Source organism: Phyllostomus hastatus, unplaced genomic scaffold, assembly GCF_019186645.2.
Source record: "Phyllostomus hastatus isolate PE091 unplaced genomic scaffold, TTU_PhHast_1.1 phas_contig_524, whole genome shotgun sequence".
NCBI lineage: Eukaryota > Metazoa > Chordata > Mammalia > Chiroptera > Phyllostomidae > Phyllostomus > Phyllostomus hastatus.
This window is the reverse complement of record NW_025333900.1, coordinates 646,515-669,855: the sequence shown is the minus strand read 5'-3', so window position 1 is coordinate 669,855 and position 23,341 is coordinate 646,515. Positions and strand designations below refer to the sequence as shown.

The 23,341-nt window shown below is 38.0% G+C and overlaps 1 protein-coding gene across 1 annotated transcript in view; it reads right to left on the bottom strand.

Moving 5' to 3' along the window:
* TMEM170B (transmembrane protein 170B) overlaps positions 1–18,123 on the bottom strand; it is a 41,342-nt gene extending 23,219 nt beyond the window's left edge. The window contains exon 1 of the mRNA XM_045847095.1: positions 17,285–18,123. Within this exon, the coding sequence (XP_045703051.1) occupies positions 17,285–17,603 (319 nt within the window). The 5' untranslated portion in view covers positions 17,604–18,123. The remainder of the gene's footprint in view (positions 1–17,284) is intronic.
* Positions 18,124–23,341: the final 5,218 nt, after the last annotated feature.

Below are 23,341 nucleotides of genomic sequence, written 5' to 3'. Positions count from 1 at the left end.
CAGAAATAGTCCTGCTTGTAATCTGCATCTGTCATCAGCCCTGGTTGCCAACTCACTCAGAAATTATATTCTGTGCTTTTGATTTTAATCCTTGGAAAAGTTATTATGTATGACAAATGAACTTTCCTAGATGTCTAGAATATATTAACTAAGTTAAAACAAGTCAAAATGGTACATATTGTTTGATCCTATTTGTTTAAAAAACTATGTTTATGTATGTACATAAAATGTATAAATAAACAAAAGATTTAACAATGGTTATCTTTTAAAGATAAGATAGGAGATGAATAATATTGTGTGTATATATATATATATATTTTAAGATTTTATTTATTTTTAGACAGGGAAGAGAGGGAGAAAGAGAGAGGGAAACATCAATGTGTGGTTGCCTCTCATGCACCCCCTGCAGGAGAGCCAGCCCGCAACCCAGGCATGTGCCCTGATCTGGGAATTGAACCTGCAACCCTTTGGTTCACAGATTGGTGCTCAATCCACTAAGTCACGTCAGCCAGAGCTATATTCCTTATTATTTATTTTTACCAACCTGCCTTAAATGCTTTTTACTGCAAATATACTGTCTTTAAAAAATAGTTTTTCATTCTATAATTCATCAAAGCCAAAGGTTTTTCAACCCAGACAGCTCATGTAAATTACCCATAAAGCAACTAAAACTCTCTGGAGGTAGGACCTAAAATACCATGTTTTTAATCAACTCTAACAAATAATCATGACATGCAATAGAGACAGAAATCACTACTTTATGCTACAGGTTCATAGAGGTTTTTATTTTTAAAAAATCTAAAAGTCATAAAACAAGGAAACAGAACTTCTGGTCAAGATGGTGGCATAGACACACGTGACTCCCCACTTTGCACAACCACAACAAAATTACAACTAAAATATAGAAAAGACATCATTTAGAACCACCAGAAGTTAAGTTGAATGGGATTCTGACAACTACAGAATTAAAGAAACCACATTCATCGAGACTGAGCCGGCAGGTTAGTACCGTATCTGAGACTCCTAATGAACCTGGCTAACAGTGTTTGACCTGCCTCAGAGATTCCCAGGGACTCCACCCCACCCAAGCTGCTTTTCCATATGAATCACTAGTCTTGGCTCATGCTTTGCAACTTCCTAAATCCTATCAAACAAGTGACAGCTGGCCTCAGTGAGCCCCAGGCACTGCACTGATTCACAGCTTGGCTTGCCTGGGAATCTACAAGCCCAGCACAAGTAGCAGCCATCTCAGATTGCTTTATAGCTCAGGAAGGGTGGCCCAGGCAAACACCAGTGGGGGCTAACCTTGGCCTGCATCACCTGGGAAAAACCAGGACCGACATACCCAGTGGACAGCTACAGACCACCTGGGAGCACCACAACCCTGCCCCACACAGATGATCCTCTACAGAGGGCAAAGGTTGGTGGTAAGTGGTCACAGCCAACCCTTGCAACTGACTGGCCTGGGGAAATCCCTCCCATTGATCTGCCAACAGCAACCAAGGCTCAACTACAAGAGGAGGGAATACTCAGCCCACACAAAGCACCTAGCTTGGATAACAGAGGAGGATGTGCCACAGGATCCTATACAACACCTACTACATTAGGTCACACTACCAAGACACAGAGTCAAAGCACTTCTACCTAATACATAGAAACAAACACAGGGAGGCTGCCAAAACAAGGAAACAAAGAAACATGGCCCAAATGAAAGAGCAGATCAAAACTCTAGAAAAAGAACTAAATGAAATGGAAATAAGCAATTTATCAGATGTAGAGTTCAAAACACTAGTTATGAGGATGCTCAAGGAACTTTGTGAGGACTTCAGCAGCATAGAAAAGATTCAGTCAAAAATGAAAGACACACTTTTTGAAATAAAGAACAATTTACAGGGAAACAACAGTAAAGCGGATGAAACTGAGATTCACATCAATGATATGAAACATAAGCAAAAAACAACCAATCAGGGCATCAAGAAGAACGAAGAATCTAAAAAAAATGAGGATAGAATAAGCAGCCTAAGGGACAACTTCAAGAGGTCCAATATTTGCATCATAGGGGTGCCAGAAGGAGAAAAGAAGAGCAAGAAATTGGAAAACTATTTGAAAAATAATTAAACAAAATGTCCCTAATTTGGTGAAGGAAATAAGATATGCAAGTTCAGGAAGCACAGAGAGTCCCAAAGAAGATGGATGCAAAGAGTCCCATTCCAAAACACATCATAATTAAAAGCCAAAGAATAAAGATAAAAACAGGATCTTAAAAGCAACAAAAGAAAAGAAGTTAGTTGCATACAGGAGAGTTCCCATAGAGACTGTCAGCTGATTTCTCAAAAGAAACTTTGCAGGCTAGATGGGATTGGTAAGCAATATTCAAAGTCATGAAAAGCAGGGACCTACAGCCAGCATAGATATCATTTAGAATAGAAGGGCAGATAAAGAGCTTCCCAGACAAGAAAAAGCTAAATGAGTTCAGCATCACCAAACCATTATTATATGAAATGTTAAAGGGATTTATTTAAGAAAAAGATCAGAACTGTGAACAATAAAATGGCAATAAATACATATCTATCAACAATTGGATCTAAAAAAACAACCTAAGCAAACAGGAAGAACAGAGACAGAATCATGGATACAAAGAGTGTTTTGTTGGTTGCCATATGGGAGGGGATGTGGAGGAATAGGGGGAGTGGTGAGGGGATTAAGTGTTGGGAACCACCCTGCCTGCTTTCAGGAGCTGTAACCCCCCGTGGCTAAGGCTGAGTGGGAGATCTCCAGACCAGGAGACACTAAGGAAACAAGCTTATCTCCCTGGCAGGAACACTGTCTGGTCCTTGCCTGGTCCCCATTGCTTGGTCGGTTAGCCAATGATGGGGAACATTCCTCAGAGGAGAATGGATCTAAGCCAGGCATGATCACATGGGAAGGCCCTCAGGGAAAGATTCAGGGGGCTGTGGAAAAGAGGGGGTGATCAACCCCCACCCCCCGGCTTTGACAAAGCCTAGTCATCATTCTGCCTGCGAGACAACCAAATCTCCCGGTTGCCTTTGTCTCCTTTGCCCAACTCAAGCCTATAACAATAACAAGGGGTGGTGCAATCCACACTGGGGACTGAGGGCTTCCCAGCATGATCAGACCTGAAAAAGGAATATGCAAGATCCTGTGAAACCTGCTTGCTGAGGATGCTCTTAATTAGATTATGAAGGCCTGGGCAGGAAATGAATTTAGCCTCTTAAGTTCTGTAGTTTTTTAGGTGATAAGACCCCAACTCAGTGGGGGCCCTTTTTAGCCCTTTGAATGTTATCTATCTATTTGATCTTCACCATTAGACTATGGTTAATAAGCTGTATCCATGTTCCTACCCAATACTACCTAATAAAATCCTACTCAGGCAGTGGCTCGGGGCGATCTCCCATCTTTAGAGAGAGTGGCCGTGCTGTCCCCATTCCTCCACAGGACTCAGTAGTCCGTGTGTATTTCTCTCGTATCTCTCTCTGGAGCATTCTCAGCAGCCGCAGATACTGCTGGCCAGTATCTGCCACAATTAAGAAGTACAAATAGGTAGTTACAGAATAACCATGTGGGTGTAAAGTTTGACAGGCAATAGAGTAGCCAAAGAACTTACATGCAAGACCCATGGACATGCACACTGGTGGGGGGACTGCCTGAGGGAGTAAGGGGTGCTGGGCAGAGGGGGGACAAAAGGTGAAAAATTTGGACAACTGTAATAGCATAGTCAATAAAATACAATTTAAAAAAAATAAGGAGTGTATCTTATTAAACAAACACTAAATATATTTTTAATCCTCTGTAGAGTATCTAACCCTTTGGTATTGTTAGCAAGTAGATACTAAAAACTTACTATGTATTCAACATTCTCTAGGCCTCAAGCTGAAGATACCATACTAGTAAGACTATTTGGGGGCTGTTCATAATTTTTTATCTTCCTTACAGAAGTGGTCCACATTACATATTTAAGTAATCCATGTTCAAATTAGGTTATATCAATATCTCAAACTTTTTTTTCATTCTAGAAAATCTTAAGGTGTGCAACTTGCTCTCCTTCATTTCAAACAGCAGTCTGACTTCTCAATTTGACTTCTCAATTTGGGGCTATATCTCACAGAGTTGGCTTATTAGATTCTCAGGAAGATAATGCAGTTATGTCTGAAAAAGTCCCCAGATCAGGGTTCAGCCGCAGATAGGGCCCACAAGCTATACCTGGCTCACAACCTGTTTCTGTACAGTCTGTAAGCTAAAAATGTTTTTCACATTTTGAAATGGTTGAAAAAACTGAAAAACAGTATTTCAAAGCACGTTAATTCATGTTTTCTATGGCTTTTTTCATGCTACAGTGGCAAAGTTGAGTAGTTTTGGCAGAGACCATATGGCCAGCAAAGCCAAAAATATTTACTGCAATTACTATATGTTAAATATGTTGAATACTAGTCCTTTACAAAAAGTTGCTGATTTCTGATCTAGATGATTTTGATATATGTCCCAGGGGGGCTGAGTTGTCCCACACCCTATTGAAAATTACTATTATGGAACTTTCATATATTATCAGGAGCTGACACTTGGGGTGTTTAATTAATGATACCTTAATGGTATATATTCTAATACCTCAGGTTCTTCAGACCACAGTATGCAGCTGATATTATGGGATACTGTGGGAGTCCCGAGCCAGGAGGAGGAATATCAAGGAATCATTGCAAGAGAATACACTGTTACACCAGAATTTTAAAAAATAAACAAGATTAACCAAATTATAAATGTATTGGAGATGGAATGAGGGTGAGAAATGGGGAGTGGATGCTCTCAGCTAATGGCTCTCGGCCTTGGCTATGTGTTGGAATGACTTGGCAGAGCTAAATAAAATACCACCCCCAGAAATTCCGATGTACTTGGGCATGAGAAGTTTTTCAAGTTCCCCAGGTGACTCTTGTGCATAGCCAAGAGTGAGAAATAACTGCTCTAAGACATACTGACCAAATCATGGAATTATATGGGATGGAGAATATGAAACTGTAAACGCTCTGGTCATCCTGAGGCTGCCCTCACCTGATAGCTTAAGTCTTTTGCTTTGAATAAGAGAAGATGACAAGAAGCAGACAAGGCTTCAGATACAGGGAACAGTGTGGCTACCATGGTTCTGAAAGGCAAAAATACTGATAGTCCAATTCTCAAGACCCTAATACACTGAGCTTGCCATAGACTAAAATTGGATCAGGACAGCGGAGAAATCCTCTTGCCCCCATCATGAGCCTAACACTAAGTAACAAGTAACAGGAGTAGTCTGCCACTGAAGGAAGGGAAGTGCATGGACAGACAGCCCTTCTGTGCAGAGACAGGCATGCAGAGATAGCTAAAACCTGACATGAAGCATTACCACTGAGAATTACCCTGCAGCACCTAGTTCCTACCCTAAAGACAAGGCAACAACAATTTCTAAAGGATTTAAAGCATGTGGTACGCTGAAGGTAACCATAACAACAGCAAAACTCAAATTCAGATTACTCCTGAGTAGATTAAATCAACACTTCACACTTCTGGTCTAACAGAAGAAGCAGCCCATTTGCTGGCATAAATACTACATACCTCAGTCTCTACTGTTTGCATACAAAGTCCCACGTTTAATAAAAATTATGAAACATACTAAAAAATGGGAAAAACAATCCACTGTTAAGAAGTAAAGTGATCAACAAAACTGGACCCAGAGATGACCCAGATTTTAGAACAACCAAAGACTTTAAAATAACTATAATTACATGGGCAACTCATGTGAACAGATAAGATATTCCAGTAGAGAGAGAGAAATTCCAAGAAAAAGACAAATGGAAATAGTAAAAATTTTTAAAAAATACAACAAAAAATATTATCTGAGATGAAGAATTCCTTTAATGAGCTCTCCAGTAGACTTGACACAGCTAAGCAATAACTGGTGAACTTACAGATGCATCAACAGAAATTATTCAAACTGAAATGCAACAGGAGAGGAAAGAAGAGGAACCATCCAAGATCTATGGAACAATTTCAAATGGTTTAACATAACTGGAGTCCCAAATGGAGAAGGAAAATATGTGAAGAAAGTGGCTGAAAATTTTCTAAAAATAACAAAAGATAACAAACCACAACTAAGACTGAAGGAATCCAAGCAAGGTAAAGGCCTCCCAAAGAATCAAAAACAATGAAACAAAAATAAACCACACACACACACCCCTAGATGTACCACAGCAAAATAACTGGAAATCAAAGATAAAGAAAGAATATTGAAGGCTAGAGGAAAAGAGACATAATAGACACAGAGGAACAAAGATAAAAAGTACAGCAAACTTCTCATCAGAAACTATTAAACCAGAACACAGTAGAGTGGCATTTTTAAAACATACTGAAAGGAAAAAAAAACTGTAGAGCCAGAAATCTATATTCAAGAGAAATACCTTTCAAAACTGAAAGTGAAATAAAGACTTTTTATCCAAAAAGAGAAAAGTTGGGAGAATTAACTGCCAACTGGCCTGTGCAACAAAAGATATTAAATGAAGTTCTCCAGACAGAAGAAATATACTACTACATGGAATCCTGAGTAACAAAGAAGTAACAAACAATGAATAACAAAGAAGGTAAACATAAAAAACATGTTTTCTTATTTTTAATCATTCTAACATTTTAATCACATTTCAAAATAAGTTGCTGTCTTTGCACTTAAAACTTCATTTAATAAAAAGTTAAGCTGTTTTCAATATGTAATAGTGGTCTTCTTGTGCTTCTTTAAAAAAGTGCAAAAACACTACGCTTTAAATTTAATTGTGACCTCTTCAAGAGGTCACAATATATTATCTCTCTATTTTAATATATTATCTCTCTTAAAGCTAATTATGTAATTTCAAACTATAAATTGCAGTACTCATCATTGAATAATAAGACTCTTACAAAAACAAGTTTTTAATTTAAAACTATCTAAATATTAATTTTTATGGAAATAAGGTTAATTTATTTAAAATAGTTCAAAAATTTCTCCATATTTAAGCCATAGCAACTATCTTCCTAAAGATGCCATTCAGTTTGTTTTTCCTCATAACTGATTACTCAGTTACAAAAGTATAAGGTTTTAAAGTCAGAATATGAATCTACTATAAAATTATACCACAGTTTTAATTGTTATTACTTGTATGCTCTCAAGCATCTTAAATTATACATTTTACAACACATTTTAGTCACTGACCTAAAAAAAAACTCAGCAAATGATAATGTTTTACAATTTCATGGCACAAGATTTCTAAAAGATATTTACACTGAATACTGAAAAATGAACTTTTACACCAATGAACAGAACTTATAATGAAACTCCCAATATAACAAATTCCTAAAATTAAATCCACCTAAGAGACCAAATGAATGGCAGATCTGAAAATAAAAGCACAACCAGAAAAACTAAGCAAGTAATGCACAAGCACTGTGAAGAACAGTCACCTCTTAGGTGTTATTGACAGTAATCCTGAGTGAGCAGTTTTATTTTTTAACCCCACACTGGGATTAAAAAATAACATAACTTCAGAACTGGAAGGGATCTTCAAATACTGAATCCAGTCTCCTAAACCAAATTTTAAGAAGGCCTAATTCTAAGAAATATTCTATGGTACTGGAAAACAAAGGTTTTCTAGGTCCTAAACCTCAACCTATGAATTCCCATATTAAAGATATGAATAAATCCCCAATAAAAAGTTTATTTTTAAAGATTAAACAAGTTTATATGCAAATATAAATGTTTTTCTTAGCTCATAGTAAAATCTCTAAACTTTTTCTCAATTCTTTAAAATGTCCAAATCAGCTTTCAACATGAAACTTGCTGGAATTGGGTTGTATTATGGATGAGAAAACCCAGGCCTTGGAAATAGGTGGTTTGTCTGGAGTACAAAAGCTAATTAGGAGCATTCAAAAATAAAACTCAGGTTCTTGACTTACAAGCTCAAGGATCCTAGTGCTTATTTAGACTCTTTATTTGCATAGAGAAATGTAGCAGAACCCATATTACACTATGGGGGAAATTCCAATAGCTGCTCATATGTAAATATTTGCATAAATAGTGTTATAATCCTCCCATAAACTTCAGGCTTAATATAAGCTGTCTAGAGTTTTTTTCAAAGATTTTATTTATTTATTTTTAGAGAGAGGGGAAGGGCGGGAGAAAGAGAGGGAGAGAAACATCAATGTGTGGTTGCCTCTCATGTGGCACCCATTAGAGACCAGGCCCCCAACCCAGGCATGTGCCCTGACTGGGAATCAAACCGGTGACCCTTTGGTTCACAGCCTGCACTCAATCCACTGAGCTACACCAGCCGGGGCTGTCTAGAATTTTTTAAATACAATTATTTAAAGAGAATTATTATCTATAGCTAATAGTTTATAGAAATAAACATGTTTAAAAGATATAACCCTAACGTTAAAAGACAGTCGCTTAAAAAAAACTGGTATAGCATTGACTTGGAAATATATGAATCATTTAAAATGAAATTTTAATAAGTTTTTAACTATACTAAATACTCCATATTAACATGCATTATATATTCTACATAGCTACCAATTGATCACAAAAAGCTTATTTTTAAAAATCAGGTGTTCCCAAGCCTTGAACCCTCAATAACAAAATCACCTGAAAAGCTAGTTAAAATGGTATTGAGTTGGCTGATGTTTGTTTAGTTTTTTCCTTATGATGGCTCTAGTAGTGCTTAGTTGTTTTTAACTTCATTTGAAACAATTTTGTTAGATTGTACTGTGACAGCTGTCATATCAGCATGCATTAAAAAAACTTATCAGAATTGTTGACTTTTGTGCAGCTATTTTAATATTGAACATGGAAGAAGATATGCAACATTTTCAACATATTATACCTTTTCATTTCAAGGAAGGTTAAAAACACAACTGAAAAGCAAAAAAAAAAAAGAAAAAGATTTATACAGTGAATGGAAAAGATGCTGCGACTGATCAAACATGCCAAAAGTAGTTTGTGAAGTTTCTTGGTTACTATTGACATTTTGGCCAAATATGCATTGGAAGATGTTCAGCAGCACTCCTGGCCTCTACCCACCAGAAGCCAATAGCAGGAGATAGTCAACATACTCAAAATATTTAAATCAATAAAGTTATCGGTGAAAATGAAAAACGTGTTTTTTATTTTACAGAGAAAACTAACAGACTTTTTGACCAACCCAATAGTTTCTAGCTTCTGTTCTCAAAGATCGTAATTCCATAGACATGGGCTGAGACCCTAGATCTGTGCCTTTAACCATCCCCAGGTGATTCCAATATGTAGCAAAGCTTAGAAATCATGTCGGAGCCTCTAAAGCACAGGTGGCAATCACAAGCCCCGAATCTAGCCGTACACCTGGTTGCATCCGCCCGGCACCTTGTTTCTACCTGGCGGCAGTGCCCAGCTCTCCCTTAACTGTCAAGGAGTAGTTACGTTTATACAGTCTTAAAATTACATTTGGCCCTTTGAAGGCAACTGCGAGCCTGATGTGGCCCCCAGTGAGAATGAGTTTGACACTCCCACTCTAAAGTAATACATGGTAGGGGGTGGAAAGGGAGAGAATTTTATAATGAAAATCCAGTTTCAGATTACTGATAAAAACATCTTAGCTGGACATAATTATTCAAGTAATACTTTTAACCATCCTTTGAGCAGTTCACCTCCCCTTTCTCTCCATCATCCAATAAACAGGTTCTTTCTCTACTCTCTACCTCTTCTGTTGCCTTCAAAATCCCTCTACCTGGTCCTCTCTGAACTCAACAAGCCACAAAAGTATTATTTAACCTGATGGTTAGTCAGTGTCTCTAGACCATGAGCTGCTTACGGGCAACAATAGATATTTTCATCTTTGCTTATCAGTATTTACCAGAGACTGACACATGACTTAAGATCAAGAAATAGCCAACAAGATTAACCCTTGAAAATGCTAGAACACTGACTGCTTTTTAGTATAATTCTTCAATTTATCAAGATGGTTTTTGTTTTTTTCTAGATACCTGTTTCTCTTACAGATGCTTCATAGTCTCGCCCACTATGTTACCTCCAGTCTCCCCTTTCAGGGCCTCATTCCCTTCTCCCTGCTTCTACCTTTAAGGCTGTGGTAGCCAGGCTCTAGGAGGCCCCAGTGACCCTCATCCAATATTCACATCCTGGTAGAGTCCCCTGGGCACCACACCAGAGCTGGTCTGGGTGACCAAGAGAGTACAGAAGTGATGGTATATGACTCCCAAAAGACACTTCCAAGATTAGATTACGAGAGACCCTGTGACTTCCGTTCTAGTTTCTCTCCCTGATCATCTGCTATGGCAAAAGCTATGTTATGAGCAGCTCTGTGAAGAGGCCCACATGGTGAGGACTCACAGCTCTTGCCAACAGCACATGAATGTGCCTGGAGGCCAGCTGGGCCTGCAGCACTAGTCAAGTGTGCAGAAACTGCAGTCTAGACTGACAGCTTGACTGTTAACACTGTAAGATGCTGAGCCAGAACCAGCAAAACCATTCCCAGATTCCTAAGCATCAAAAACTGTGAAAAAATGAATGTCTTGTTTTAAGCTTCTACATTCTGGGGTAAATTGTTACCCAAGAATAAATAATATAAAGACTTGTAAATTCATATTCACTAGATAATAAGTCTCCTAGAAAAGTCATGATGTATTATTTATCGTATCTCTGACAGCACCATGTCCACTGTAGTTACTCAAATGTTTGCTGAATTGGAGTGACTGATAATTTTTTCAAGTCCTGCATGATACTCTCTGTAAACAGGGGCAAGAAAATTGTCTATGACAGTTTCTTTACTTTACAAAATGGATTCAATAATGGTCCTCACTCACAGGATTATCACAAGGATCAAATAAAATAACACATGCAACAGTCTCATAACAATGCCTACCACACTAAAAAGTGTTCAATGTTGTTAACTACTAACAGTAAAAATTTCTAAAAAAGGAATGTGTCACTCTCTTCCCTCAGTACTGAAACCCTGAAAATGAGTTTTTTAATGTAAGAATTATTTACAAAGCTATGTCAGGATTATAAAATAAACTTAGAAAACTGATTTACCTTCAAACATTGAGACTGCATATCAAGTGAAAAGAGATACTGGGTATGTTACAAGGTCATGTTAATTGATCCAGCCATCTATATATATATCCCTCAGAAAACTATTTTCATTCTTCCCAGTCTTATTACAATAAGCACATAACATGCTCCTAGGTTATCCTCCAAGATTTATATTATAAGAACAAAAGCAATTGGATCCAGGTAAAAGACTGGTTCTTCCTACTTGCATGAAATTTGGCGAAAAACCTGTTTCAAGCTTCATCTACTTTGCTTAGGTCACTGGAGTTTGAGAGTCTAATAAGAACTCTCAACTGTGTTGTGGCTGCCTCTGTCCACTCTATGATTTCTATTGTTAAAATATTTCAATCATTAAAAATAAATAATTAGCCTATCACACCTCAACAAAGCAAAGATAAATTTATTTTCTGATAGTTAACTATTAATTATTAAAACATCAAAATCATAGCTTAGACAATCCTAAGACTTATCCAGAAATTGCTTTAGATTTAAAACATGTCATTGGGGCCTTAGACTTAGTATTGCCAGAGGATATGGATGTATGATTCAAAGATAATGAAATGAGAACTTTAAAAATCTGAAGATGAAAATTCTAATTTTTAAAAAATTACAGTAGCTTCATTCTCAATAAGATATACAACCTTCCAGAAAGCAAACTTCTATAAAGTACAAATCATACCAGTACTTATTAACTGGCTCTGTACCACAAAAGAATACAGGACTTTTTCACATGTATTTCAGAAACAGTAAATTTTGGGGTCCAGTACAATATTGAAAAGTAGTACTTGTTTTTAAAGCTACATTTACAAAACATAAATACCTATAAGTGGCCATTTGAAATAATTTTATCTACATAAACTCACCTCCAATAATAAAGCATTTAGGAAGAGGAATTTAACATAACTGTGAATAAGAAGCAAACCTGCTTGGAAGCACTAGGAAAGGAAGGCACTGGCTTTCCTAGCATGTGTGAATAATTCCAAGTATGTATAGTAGATGCTATTTTTCTTCTTTCTCTTTTTTTGTTGACAATATTAACACTAAAGTGGCTTAGTAACTATAAATCTAAAAGGGAACTATAATAGTGTATATGTATGCATATTATAAACATAAACACACATATACATACACTGAGATGATTCCTTCCTTCCTGTTATAATTCTCAGCCTCCCAATGCTTATATTACTGATAAAAAGAGCGCAGCACCTGCCCCCACCTTTGCTACTGCCACTGAGAGAGGAGATGAGCCTAAAGTCGGCCTTTGTCTTTTTTTTCTCAGGGACCAATTATCCCTTTCCCGACACCAGCCTGGACCTGTGTTTATCCAGGGGTTTAAGAATCCTGCCTATTTCTAAGTAAAAAAAATTCTTCTCTAAACCAAGTTTTGGTCAGAACACAAAGTTGGGAAAATAAAGGTAGAGCAAAACAAAGGAAAAGCAAAAGAATACATTCTACTGTAGATCACTTTTTTTAAAAACAAGGAAATCAAGTAACCCATGAAACTGAAAGAGTATACACATACTGACTCTAATTTTAGATTGAGGGGGCAGGGTATTTAGAGTAATTCAGAGAAAGAAAAACTATTTGAGAAAGAAAGCCAATATTTATGTCTATCGTGAGTTAAAGACACATTTGACCTATACCCAGTTAACAATTTAGGAATCCTATGAAGCATACACTTTGGAAAGTGATGGATTCAGAAGAGAACTTTGTCAGTGGTGACAGAGAGGAGGTCTCTGAATATTAATCTGCTCTATACAGAGTGCCAATCCTAGTGTCTTCTATGAGGAAGAAAAAATAAATAGCAGCCTGAACTTCGTAAGATTTCTAAAACTGAATATATAATAAATATGGATCACTAACTTTCAATACGCAAAAGCAACTTAAAAATTTAGAAAGCATTATTATTCAACAATTCTTGCATTTTCTAGTATCTTTTATTAAGCTAGACAGAAATTATTGGGTTGGCCCAAAAGTCCGTTTGTTTTTTTCCATAAGGTGGCTCTAGTAGCACTTAGGTGTCTTTTAACTTCATTTGAAACAATTTTGTTAAGATTGTATTGTGACAGCTGTCATATCAGCATGCATTTTTAAAAAAACTTATCAAAATTGGCAAATTTTTGTGTAGCCATTTAAATAGTGAAGGTGGAAGAAAACATGCAATATTTTTGGCATATTATGCTTTATTATTTCAAGAAAGGTAAAAACACAACTGAAATGCAAAAAAAAAAAGATTTATGCAGAGTATGGAGAAGGTATTGTGACTGATCATGTCAAAAGTGGTTTGAGAAGTTTCAGGCTGGATGGAGATTTCTCCCTGGATGATGCTGAACAGTCGGGTAGACCAATTGGAGTTGATAGTGATCAAATCAAGACATTGAGAACAATCAATGTTCTACCACAGGGGAAAGAACCAACATACCCAAAATATCTAAATCAATAAAGTTACTGATAAAAATGAAAACTGTGTCTTTGATTTTATGGAAAAAAAGAAATGGACTTTTTGACCAACCTAACAGTTCCGGTCACATCCTTGGGCTCACTGGGACAAACACTGCAATACTTACCAGGCTATTCTTAAATACATTAAGATTAATCATCCAACAGACCTTCCTGGAAAAAAAAAGCTACGTGGAACAAAAGGAAAAGGCACAGACCTAAGGGTCAGGGAAGGTTAGTTGCAGTCCAGCCTCTAACATTAAGTAACATTTTGATCCCTGCCACATCACTTGAGTGTGACATTTGATATTTCTAAAATGAAGCAGTTGAACTACATAACTTCTAGTTCTAAAATGTTAAGCTGGTTCTATTATCACTTTTTAAACATTTATTTCTATCAAAGTAATAGTCAAGACTGATTTCTAAAGGTTGGTTTCTAAGATTAAAAGGTCAATATAAAATTTTTCCTACTTCTCCTTCATCTATCAGATAGATGCCAAAAAGAAGAAAAAAATCACACCCATTAGTTTGTATAGGAAAATAAAGATGAGATCACATTCCTTTTTAATTAACTAGAATTCCTGTTAATCAGATTTCTATAAATTCATCAGTCATTTCTTGAATCCAAATCAGTCTGGTTCTCTACTATGTTCCTTTCTTTTTTTTAAGATTTTATTTACTTATTTTTAGAGAGGGAAGGGAGGGAGATAGAGAGAGAGAGAAACATCAATGTGCAGTTGCTGGGGGTCGTGGCCTGGAACCCAGGCATGTACCCTGACTGGGAATCGAACCTGCGACACTTTGGTTTGCAGCCTGCGCTCAATCCACTGAGCTACACCAGCCAGGGCTATGTTCCTTTCTAATACCTGTTTCTCTTACAAGTTTATTGTGAAGACAAAAAATAGCTTCTGACCTAATAATATATTATCATAATTTGAAAAATTGTAATAATTCTTAACTTACTAGCTATCAGACAAGCAAATTACTCTTCATTTCAAAATCCAAATGTATAAAATAAAGATAAATATTCTCTCAAGATTGTTGAAAAGATTAAATAAAATACATGAAAGTATGGTTAACTACACAAAAAGGCACATGTTTTAAAGGTATGACAATTATTTATAAAAGTTACTGAAACATCTCATCCCCTAGTTAACAGCATATTTCCTCCAAAAGATGTAGCTGAAAAATAATGCAACTAGAATGTTTTAATCATGCAACTGTTAGGTATTATTTTAAAAAATAATTAAGATATATTGAGCATTTACTATGTATCAGGAACTGTAATGCTAAGGTTCCAGAATGCAGTGATTAAGACATTGACTCCACACCCAAAAATCTCACAGTCTAGAAGAGATAAATAAAAATTATAATGTAATTGAAAGATATAATTAAAAAGCATATACAAGGAGAAGTAACAGAAGGAAGCAATTCATTGTCTGAGGAGGGTAAAGAAGAAGTAGCTATAGCATCCTGGAAAAAGGGAAAAAGTAATTCTGCAGGCAAAGACTGTTTTGAAAGCCTAGCTCAGCCATTTACTAGCTACATGATATGAGGCAACTTAATTTACCTCTCCGGGCTTCTTTGTAAATCTACTTTGGAGGGTTACTCTGAAGATTAGAAATAATATATGTAAAGTAACTGACATATAGCGGGAACTATGTTTTAGTTGTTTTTTTTTTTAATAATCCAAGTTCTAAATGGCATGGTAGGTAGCATATTTTCACTAACGATTAACCTACAGATGTCACCAGTATGGAGGCCATAATGAACCACATCAGAATACTACCACTTCTGAAGTCCATTTTTTAAGAAATGATGTGGTTCCTACCATGTGGTATACTTACCTTCTGGTGAAACATTTCTAATCTATTTCCTTCCCCATTTTTACTCTAAAAAATAAAATTTTGCATACTAACACTCTACTTATTTCCTAGAAGAGTTTTCATTTTCTCCTCAGTCCTAGTTTGGGATATTTTGCATACCCTCTATGAAATGGCAAAGTCCAATGAGCAACTGACAATTCTTAAGATCGTACTAGGAGATAATAAGAGCTAACTCTGGGAGAAACTACTATTACTAATCTAATGACTGACTTATGGAACTAGAAGTAACTAGATAAGTGATTAGAATCTTAAAGTAAATATTTTAAAATATTGTCAAATCTAGCCAAGAGGTAAGTTACATTTACATTTTCTGTCTCCCAAAGTTAACTTTTTTCTAAATGCTCATCAATGAGCTAAGTCAGTCATTAACATACACAAATCTACATGTATTCTTAACTCCTTATTCTCATTTCATTCAAAAACATAATTAATACATTTGAAGTATTAACAGTGAAAAAAAATATGAGCAAAGCCATAAGATAAGGCAGTCTATCCCTAAATTCAGTTGAGTCATGAAATGGTCTTTATGTCAATGTAGTTTTTCAAAACTCAGAATGTGTTCCCAACCTTAAACCATCATGTAAGTTCAGTTTTCTCCAAGTTAAATAACCATGTCTTAAAAGTGAGGACACCGTGAATCAATCAAGAATCTATGCTAATTTTATACTTTCTACATTCAAGGAGATGAGAGTCTCTAAGTCATCCTTACATACATACGTATGTGTCCTGTCAAGACAGGTTATATCTGTAGTATACCCTCCCTCATCTTTACCAGTTTGACATAATGCATTTTGAAATACCAGTATTCTACCAAAATCAGCTGCCTTACAGATTTTCAAGAATCAAATCCTGAGTATGTTTTTAAGTTTTTTCTCTGAGGATCAGGAACTGAGGAGTCACCAAATTGCAAACGAACCTCTTTCTTGAAACACTAATATTTGTAGGGTATTTTCTAAATTCAGAACTCAGATTATATCAATATAAGCATTTCCATATTAACAAAACTACAGTTTCTTCACACAGCAAACCTAGAAATTTGATAAAAATATGACTATTATTGCTCACTTTTACAACTAGAAGTTCCTGTTAATTACTTTAATGCAGTTAAGCCCAATTCCCTCATGAGAGCCTTGACAAAGGAAGGGAAATACACAAAATTATCAAATGTCACAGAGGCAGCAGCTTGAGGCCAGAGCGAGAGAGACAGACAAAAGGAAATAGCAGAAAGAGATATACATGGTAAAACTAAAATGCTTAGAATGCACTGGACCTTGGCCGAGCCCGACCCACAAATAATCAACTTGTCATCTATATGTTCCCCCAAAATAAAATTAACAGTTGAAACAAAATGATCGTGAGCAGGAAACTTAAGTTCTGCATTCATCTGATATTTGCCAGAAAGAAAAAGATCTAAACAGACAAAAGATCTAAACAGCAAAAAGCAGAGTGTGTGTGTATGAATGTGTGCGCGCGAGGGGGAAGGCAGGGATAAATAGAAGCTAACTGTCCTAAAGTCTCAGCACCAATGCTGTTCCGCGCTTATACAGAAGGCAGGGCCATGGGGCCCTCCGCCAGCAAGGGAGATGGCAGGGGTCGTGGATACTCATTCCCCCACCCACCCGAGATTTGGAAGTCTCTGAATATCAGGGAACGGATGGTGGGCATCGGCGCCCCCGGAACCCACGCGGAGTAGATCCAATTAACACCTTCCACGACAGGACTTAGGACCCCGAATTCGCAAAGGGGCGCACAAGGGGGTGGGGCGGCAAGGAGCGCTTCCTCTGCTCTACATGGAGCAAGGAGGCAAAAGGTGGCACCGCATCCCTGTTCCCACCCCGGGCGCATCAATTACCCGTGAGGCTCCTCAGCACCGTCCCGTGAGCCCAGAGGCTCAGGACCTGCTGCACCGACAGGTTGATCATGGAGTGGTCACCCGCCTCCGTCTTCATCTTCCCCGGGGGACGCCCGCCGCCCTCTCCTCGGGCGCCGTGTGGCGGCGGCGGCTGTGAGGCTCCGGGAGCGGCGGCCGGTGCGCTGCTCCTCCAGGCCGCCGCCGCCGCGGGATAAGGCTGCGGGGCGACGGGCTGGGCGCTGCTCCTGCGGCCGATGGGCCTCCGGGGGGTGCCGCTCAGCGCGTCTCCCAGGCAGCCCCCTCCCCGCCGGGGAGACATTGAGGACAGCAGACGGGGGAGGGGAGGGAGCCGGGCGCTCTTCCCGCACGGCCCCCCAGTGACCACTCGGGGTGGAGGAGGCCGCTCTTGCTCCCTCTCAGGGGCTGCCCCGCGACGCCGAGATCGGAGATCGGGCGCGGTAGGAGGCCGAGGTCACGCCGGGAGGCTCGGAGTGATGGGCAGCCGGCAGGTGCAGCCCCCGACGGAGTCCAGCTCATCACCACCGGAGGACTAGGAGACCCAGGATCCGGAGGTGGCTGCGGCAGTGGCCTTGGCGGCACCTGCCGCCAGCCTGCCCACCCTCCGGCGGCCGACACTCGAGGAACCGCCCCCTCAACCCACGGCCGCAGGCGGCCCGCTCTTGCGCGCGCGCACGGGTCCCCCCTCCCCTCAGCAGAACGGGCTGCGCATGCTCTCTCTCCCCCTTCCCGCGACCCGCCGCCCTCCAACACCCCGCCGGTCTAGAAGTCCCCCTACTCCCACTCCCCGGGCTCGGAGCTCGCAAGCCGGCCTGAGCCGAACAACCCTCCCGCAGTAGGGCGGATGGAAGCGCAGCCTGCGTCACTAGCGCCACCGCCGGGCCTCGCTGATGATTGGGTGCTCCAAGGGAACCACCTCCACAGCCCCCGCCCCCAGACTCGGGGCGGGTGCCCTGGGAGAGCTGGAGCTGAGCCGCCCTAGGCGCGTTAAGACCGCAGCGGTGCAGAAGCCCGGTCCTGCGTGGTAGCTACCCGAACTATGGGGGAAGCAAGGGGTGCTAAATCTCTTGAGATGGATTCTGTTAGTTCAGATCTTTGGCTTTGAATGAAATACTTTTGATACTGATGTTTGCATCTTTATTTGAAACGCGTATCTAAACATTTTAGATTTACGAATGTGAGGGGATTTTTTTTCTGAGCCAGGTGACTTAGGGGACTACCTGCAGAAAGTATTTTAAAGATACTGAAACAGAAATAAAACCCTTTTTCATTCTTCCAGTTCTTCCTGCAATAAGAACTTGGGGCTCGTGGTTCCATGTTCCTAAAAACCTATTGGTGTAGGGTTCACCTATATCCTATTCAGCGCTTTGCCTAATTTAGTTTATGCTTTTTTCATTGCAGTATTCTTTTTATCTAAATTGTGAAAAAAAAGAAAAAATAAATAAAAAGAAAGAGAAAAGAAAAAGGGAAGGGAGGGAGGGAGGGAGGAAAGAAGGAAAGAGAAAGGAAAAAAATGTTTGTTATTTCTTCCCCCCAGGACTTAAACTTTCTTCCCACTGTTTTCTCCGTTTCTTCATATGCAACGTTATCTGGAGGAGCTATCTAAAATCCAACAATAACAAACTAATCTCCTTGATGTTTGAAACCTTTTAACTTTAAAAATTAAGTTGTGGCCATAGTATAAGTATGCACTAGTCACCCCCACCCCCAATTCAATCCTTATTCAACCGCTGTGCTGTCTGTACATTTGTAAAGAAAATGTACAAAAGGAAATGAACTTCGTGCTGAAGCTAAATCAAGTATACCTGGCAAAAAGCAGGAGTGTTGAATCTCTTGTAAGACTGTACTTTTGGTGACCACCTTAAAAATGATAATCATATATACATATTTGTGTATATGTATATAGTCGATATACTGATGTCACAACACAGAAAAGGGAAATCTTTGCATCACTGATAGGAATTGAGTCCATACTGATAATGTAGAGCTCATTGTCCTCCTAGAATTTAGAATTAATTAGATTTTAATTAATTAATGATTGTAGAATATCAGACTTAAAAGAGGCTTCAGCATTTTTCTAATTTATTTTATTTTATAGTTAGGGAAGCTAATTCTGCAGAATTCAGTGATTTGACAGAGGTGGCATTTCAAAGGCCAATTTCTGAATTCCTGGACTATTCTTTCTAGCAACCATACTGTGTTTCTTAACTCACTATTACTCTGTAACTTCACAGTTCTGGATGGGGAGGCACAGGTTCATTAATGGTGTTATTAAGAGAGTTAACATTATTGATTATTGGTATTTTAAAAAAGACATAACCACATTTAGTTAAGTGTTCATAGCAAACTGAGCAAGGTCTCATTGAACTCTCACATCAGTGACTGTTAGTTTTGAATCATTTGAGGTTCTTAGTATTACACACTATTATTTAAAACATAGCATTCATCTAAAATATTCAAAACCTGGGACAGTGCCTAGCACGTGGTGTTCAATAAATATTTGCTGAATGAATACTTGAATGAACTTCATAGAAAGCAGTTTTCTTGTTTCACATACAATTTTTTAAAACATAATCTAAGTGTTGATTGCGGAGAAATGAGAAAGTGAGACAGCAATGAAGCCTCTATTCCAGCGATTTTCAACCTTTTTCATCTCATGGCACACATAAACTAATCACTAAAATTCTGTGGTACACCAAAAACTGTATTTTTGCCGACCTGACAAAAAATTAGGTATAATTTTGACTCATTCACATGAAACAGCTATTGTTGTGTTGGCTATTGTCATTTTTTTTATCTGACAATTTAAGAGAAAAGAGGTCAGTGCTCCTGGCTAGTCAGGCATTGAATGTTTTAAAAAGTCGTGTGGCACACCAATTGAAAATCACTGCTCTAGTTCATAATGTGCTTTGATAACCCAACAACCTTCTTCCTGCTTTTCAGTTATATTCAATTTAATAAATATATATTTGACATCTACCATTTATAATGTTCTATGCTAGGCATTATCTATAAGATTTGAAGATTAATAAGGTGTCTATCTCTAGGCTAAATTATTGCATTTAACTTCCATTTGCCTTGATAAGGCTAACGATATCTGCTGTGTTGGAAGCCTATATTCTTAAGCGAATTGAACATTTCCAACAGCCAGAGTTAGAGAACACAAAAGTGAGTTAATGGTAATGAAAGTTGTGTAATGTCTTCCCCTGCAGATTTCAGATGTTGTGTTAATACACCAAACAGGGAACAGGTTAGCCACATTCCTGCCAGAAATCAGGGAACAGCCCAAATGAATGCTAGAGGTCTTTTTTGACCCTATGCCCTTGAGAATAAAATAAACAATTCACAAACAGTTCCTGGTTTATTTCTTACACACAAGTGAAGAAACACTCGTATGTCTCAGGCATCCTATTAAATCTCTAGATAGGGCCCAGAGTAAAGCTTTTAAAATCAATTAGGTTATACAATGATATTGATCCTTTGAGAAAAACATTATCAAGGATATTTTTCTCTATTATCTTTCTTGCTGTACAGTACTATGTAATAAAGTCACATGGCATAGACAAGCTAATTTCATCTTGTTACACATTTCAGGAGCTCTAAATCCTCGGTGGTGGGGTAGGTTCAATAGATTCACTACATGGAAAATATGCTTTAAACACTGGCCCCAGCACTTACTAGCTCTAAAGTAGGAGAAATAATAGTATCTCCCCAGATAGTAATAATCAACAGAAAACTTATTCCTCACGCCAGGCGTTGTGCCAAGTACAATACTATATATTAGCTCATTTAACTTTTACAAGGATAGGTTGAAATTTTACAACACTTCAACTTCTTTTTTCAAATGTCATACATACAACCATACTTCTGCTGGAATCTTGCTTGTACATACACACACATACACACACACACACACACACACACACACAACAAAGAGAGAGAGAGAAAGAGGGAAAAATGAGAACAGTGTTGGTTGTTTTTGGAAGGAGAAAATAAAATTCAGTTGGAAGAAATGACAGAATTAAAAGGAAGAAAGAGCCATGTGTACCATTCTTAAATGTGCACTGCACTGAAATTTACATGTTGAAATGTTTCTCAGAATACCTATTAACATCAAGAGACATCTCCATCACAGTAAATCAGGGAAACAAGATAAAGAGGATTTTGCTTCTGTGAGAGCTCTAATTCTAAAAATAATGGTGTAAAATGACATTGGAAATCTACATTCTAAATATAGTTAGTCTACCTGCCAAAATTAAAAACATTCCAAATTACCCACCTTAACAATTTAAAAAGCTGGAGTTTCTGGGACTAGGAAATATAAAGATATCTCCTGTTTTGTCTCCGCAGTAACATATGGTACACCTAGGGTACCAGACTTCCATTATGGGGTGCTGAGGGATAAAGCTCTGCCCAGAAAGGAAGCAGAGATGCTCTGTAATGGTAGTGGGGTATAATCTCCATCATCAGTCATTGAGCATCAAGGGCATTTTGAGAAGGAAGGACGGGCAGATAACTATTAGTGCCTCTCGCTCCATTTTCTGCTTCATTCTGACATGCTCCCTCCACCTATGCTTTCAAACCACCTACCTTCCAAATTCTCCCAGCTACCGCCACCCTACAATGTAGCTCCTTGTTTGTTATCTCAAATCTGAAATATAGAATACATAATGATATTTGAACTCTAATAATTTATACTTTGATGCCTGAATATGAGCATAAGAAGAAAAGTACTCTGCTAAAATCATACACACATACAAACACTCACAGAAAATCCTGCACTTGGCAACATATGAGACTCAGTTTTGCCCCTAAACACTGGTGTCTAAAATTTACCCTATGTCAAATCCAGTCATATTATGGACAGAATGCAAAACATAAAACATAAAATAGTGCCTTTGAATTTATGATACAGAATCCACACTAGATTCAGTTCTTAAATTATTTAATTGTTGAGCTAAATATAAGAAAACATGCCAAGAACATGCAAAGGCATGCCAAGAACAAAATGATGAAAGTGGTATTTCACTGTATTTTAATTAGCATTTTTTCTGACTTTAACTGAGGTTACACATTTTTATTCATGTGTGTATGAATATTTGGACTACTTTTTCTAGAGACTTTTCCACATTTTTTCTTTTGGATACTTTATCTTTGAGAAAATTGTATATAGGAGTTTTCATATATTTAATAATTTAGGCATTGTTGATGTGTTTTTCAATTTGTCAATTTACTTTTAACAAAAAAATTTCTTTGTCATTCAGAAGTTTCTGTTGTCAGTATTTCTTTCTTATGGTACCTGTCTTTTACCATGCTTTAAAAAGTTTTCCCCACTAGTGATACTTATATCTGACAAAACAGTCATTAAAACAAAGGCTATATAGTTAGAGGCAAAGAAGGAGATTACATAGCAATAAAGGAAATGATCCAACAAGAAGATATAACCCTTGTAAATATGAATGTGCCCAACATTGAAGCACCTGAATATGTAAAGCAGATTTTGAGAGACATAAAGGGAGAGACTGACAATAATGCAGTCATAGTAAGGGATTTTAACACCTCATTGGTATCAATGGATAGATCTTTGAGACAGAAAATCAACAACGGAACTGTGGCCTTAAACGACACACTAGATTAGATGGATTTAATAGGTATCTTCAGAGCATTTCATCCCAAAGCTGCAGAATATACATTCTTTTCAAGTGAGTGTGGAACATTTTCTAGGACAGAACACATGCTAGCACACAAAACAAGTCTCAGTAAATTTAAGAATATTGAAATCATATCAAGCATCTCCTCTAATAATAATGGTATGAAACTAGAAACGAATCACAAGAAAAAAAACACACAAAGACATGAAGGCTAAATAACATGTTACTAAACTATGAATGGGCCAACAATGAGGTCACGGAAGAAATCGAAAGATGCCTTGAGACAAAAGAAAATGAGGACACAGTAACCCAAAATCTATGGGACACAGCCAAACAGTCCTAAGAGGGAAATTTTTACTATTATAGTCCTATCTCAAGAAACAAGAAA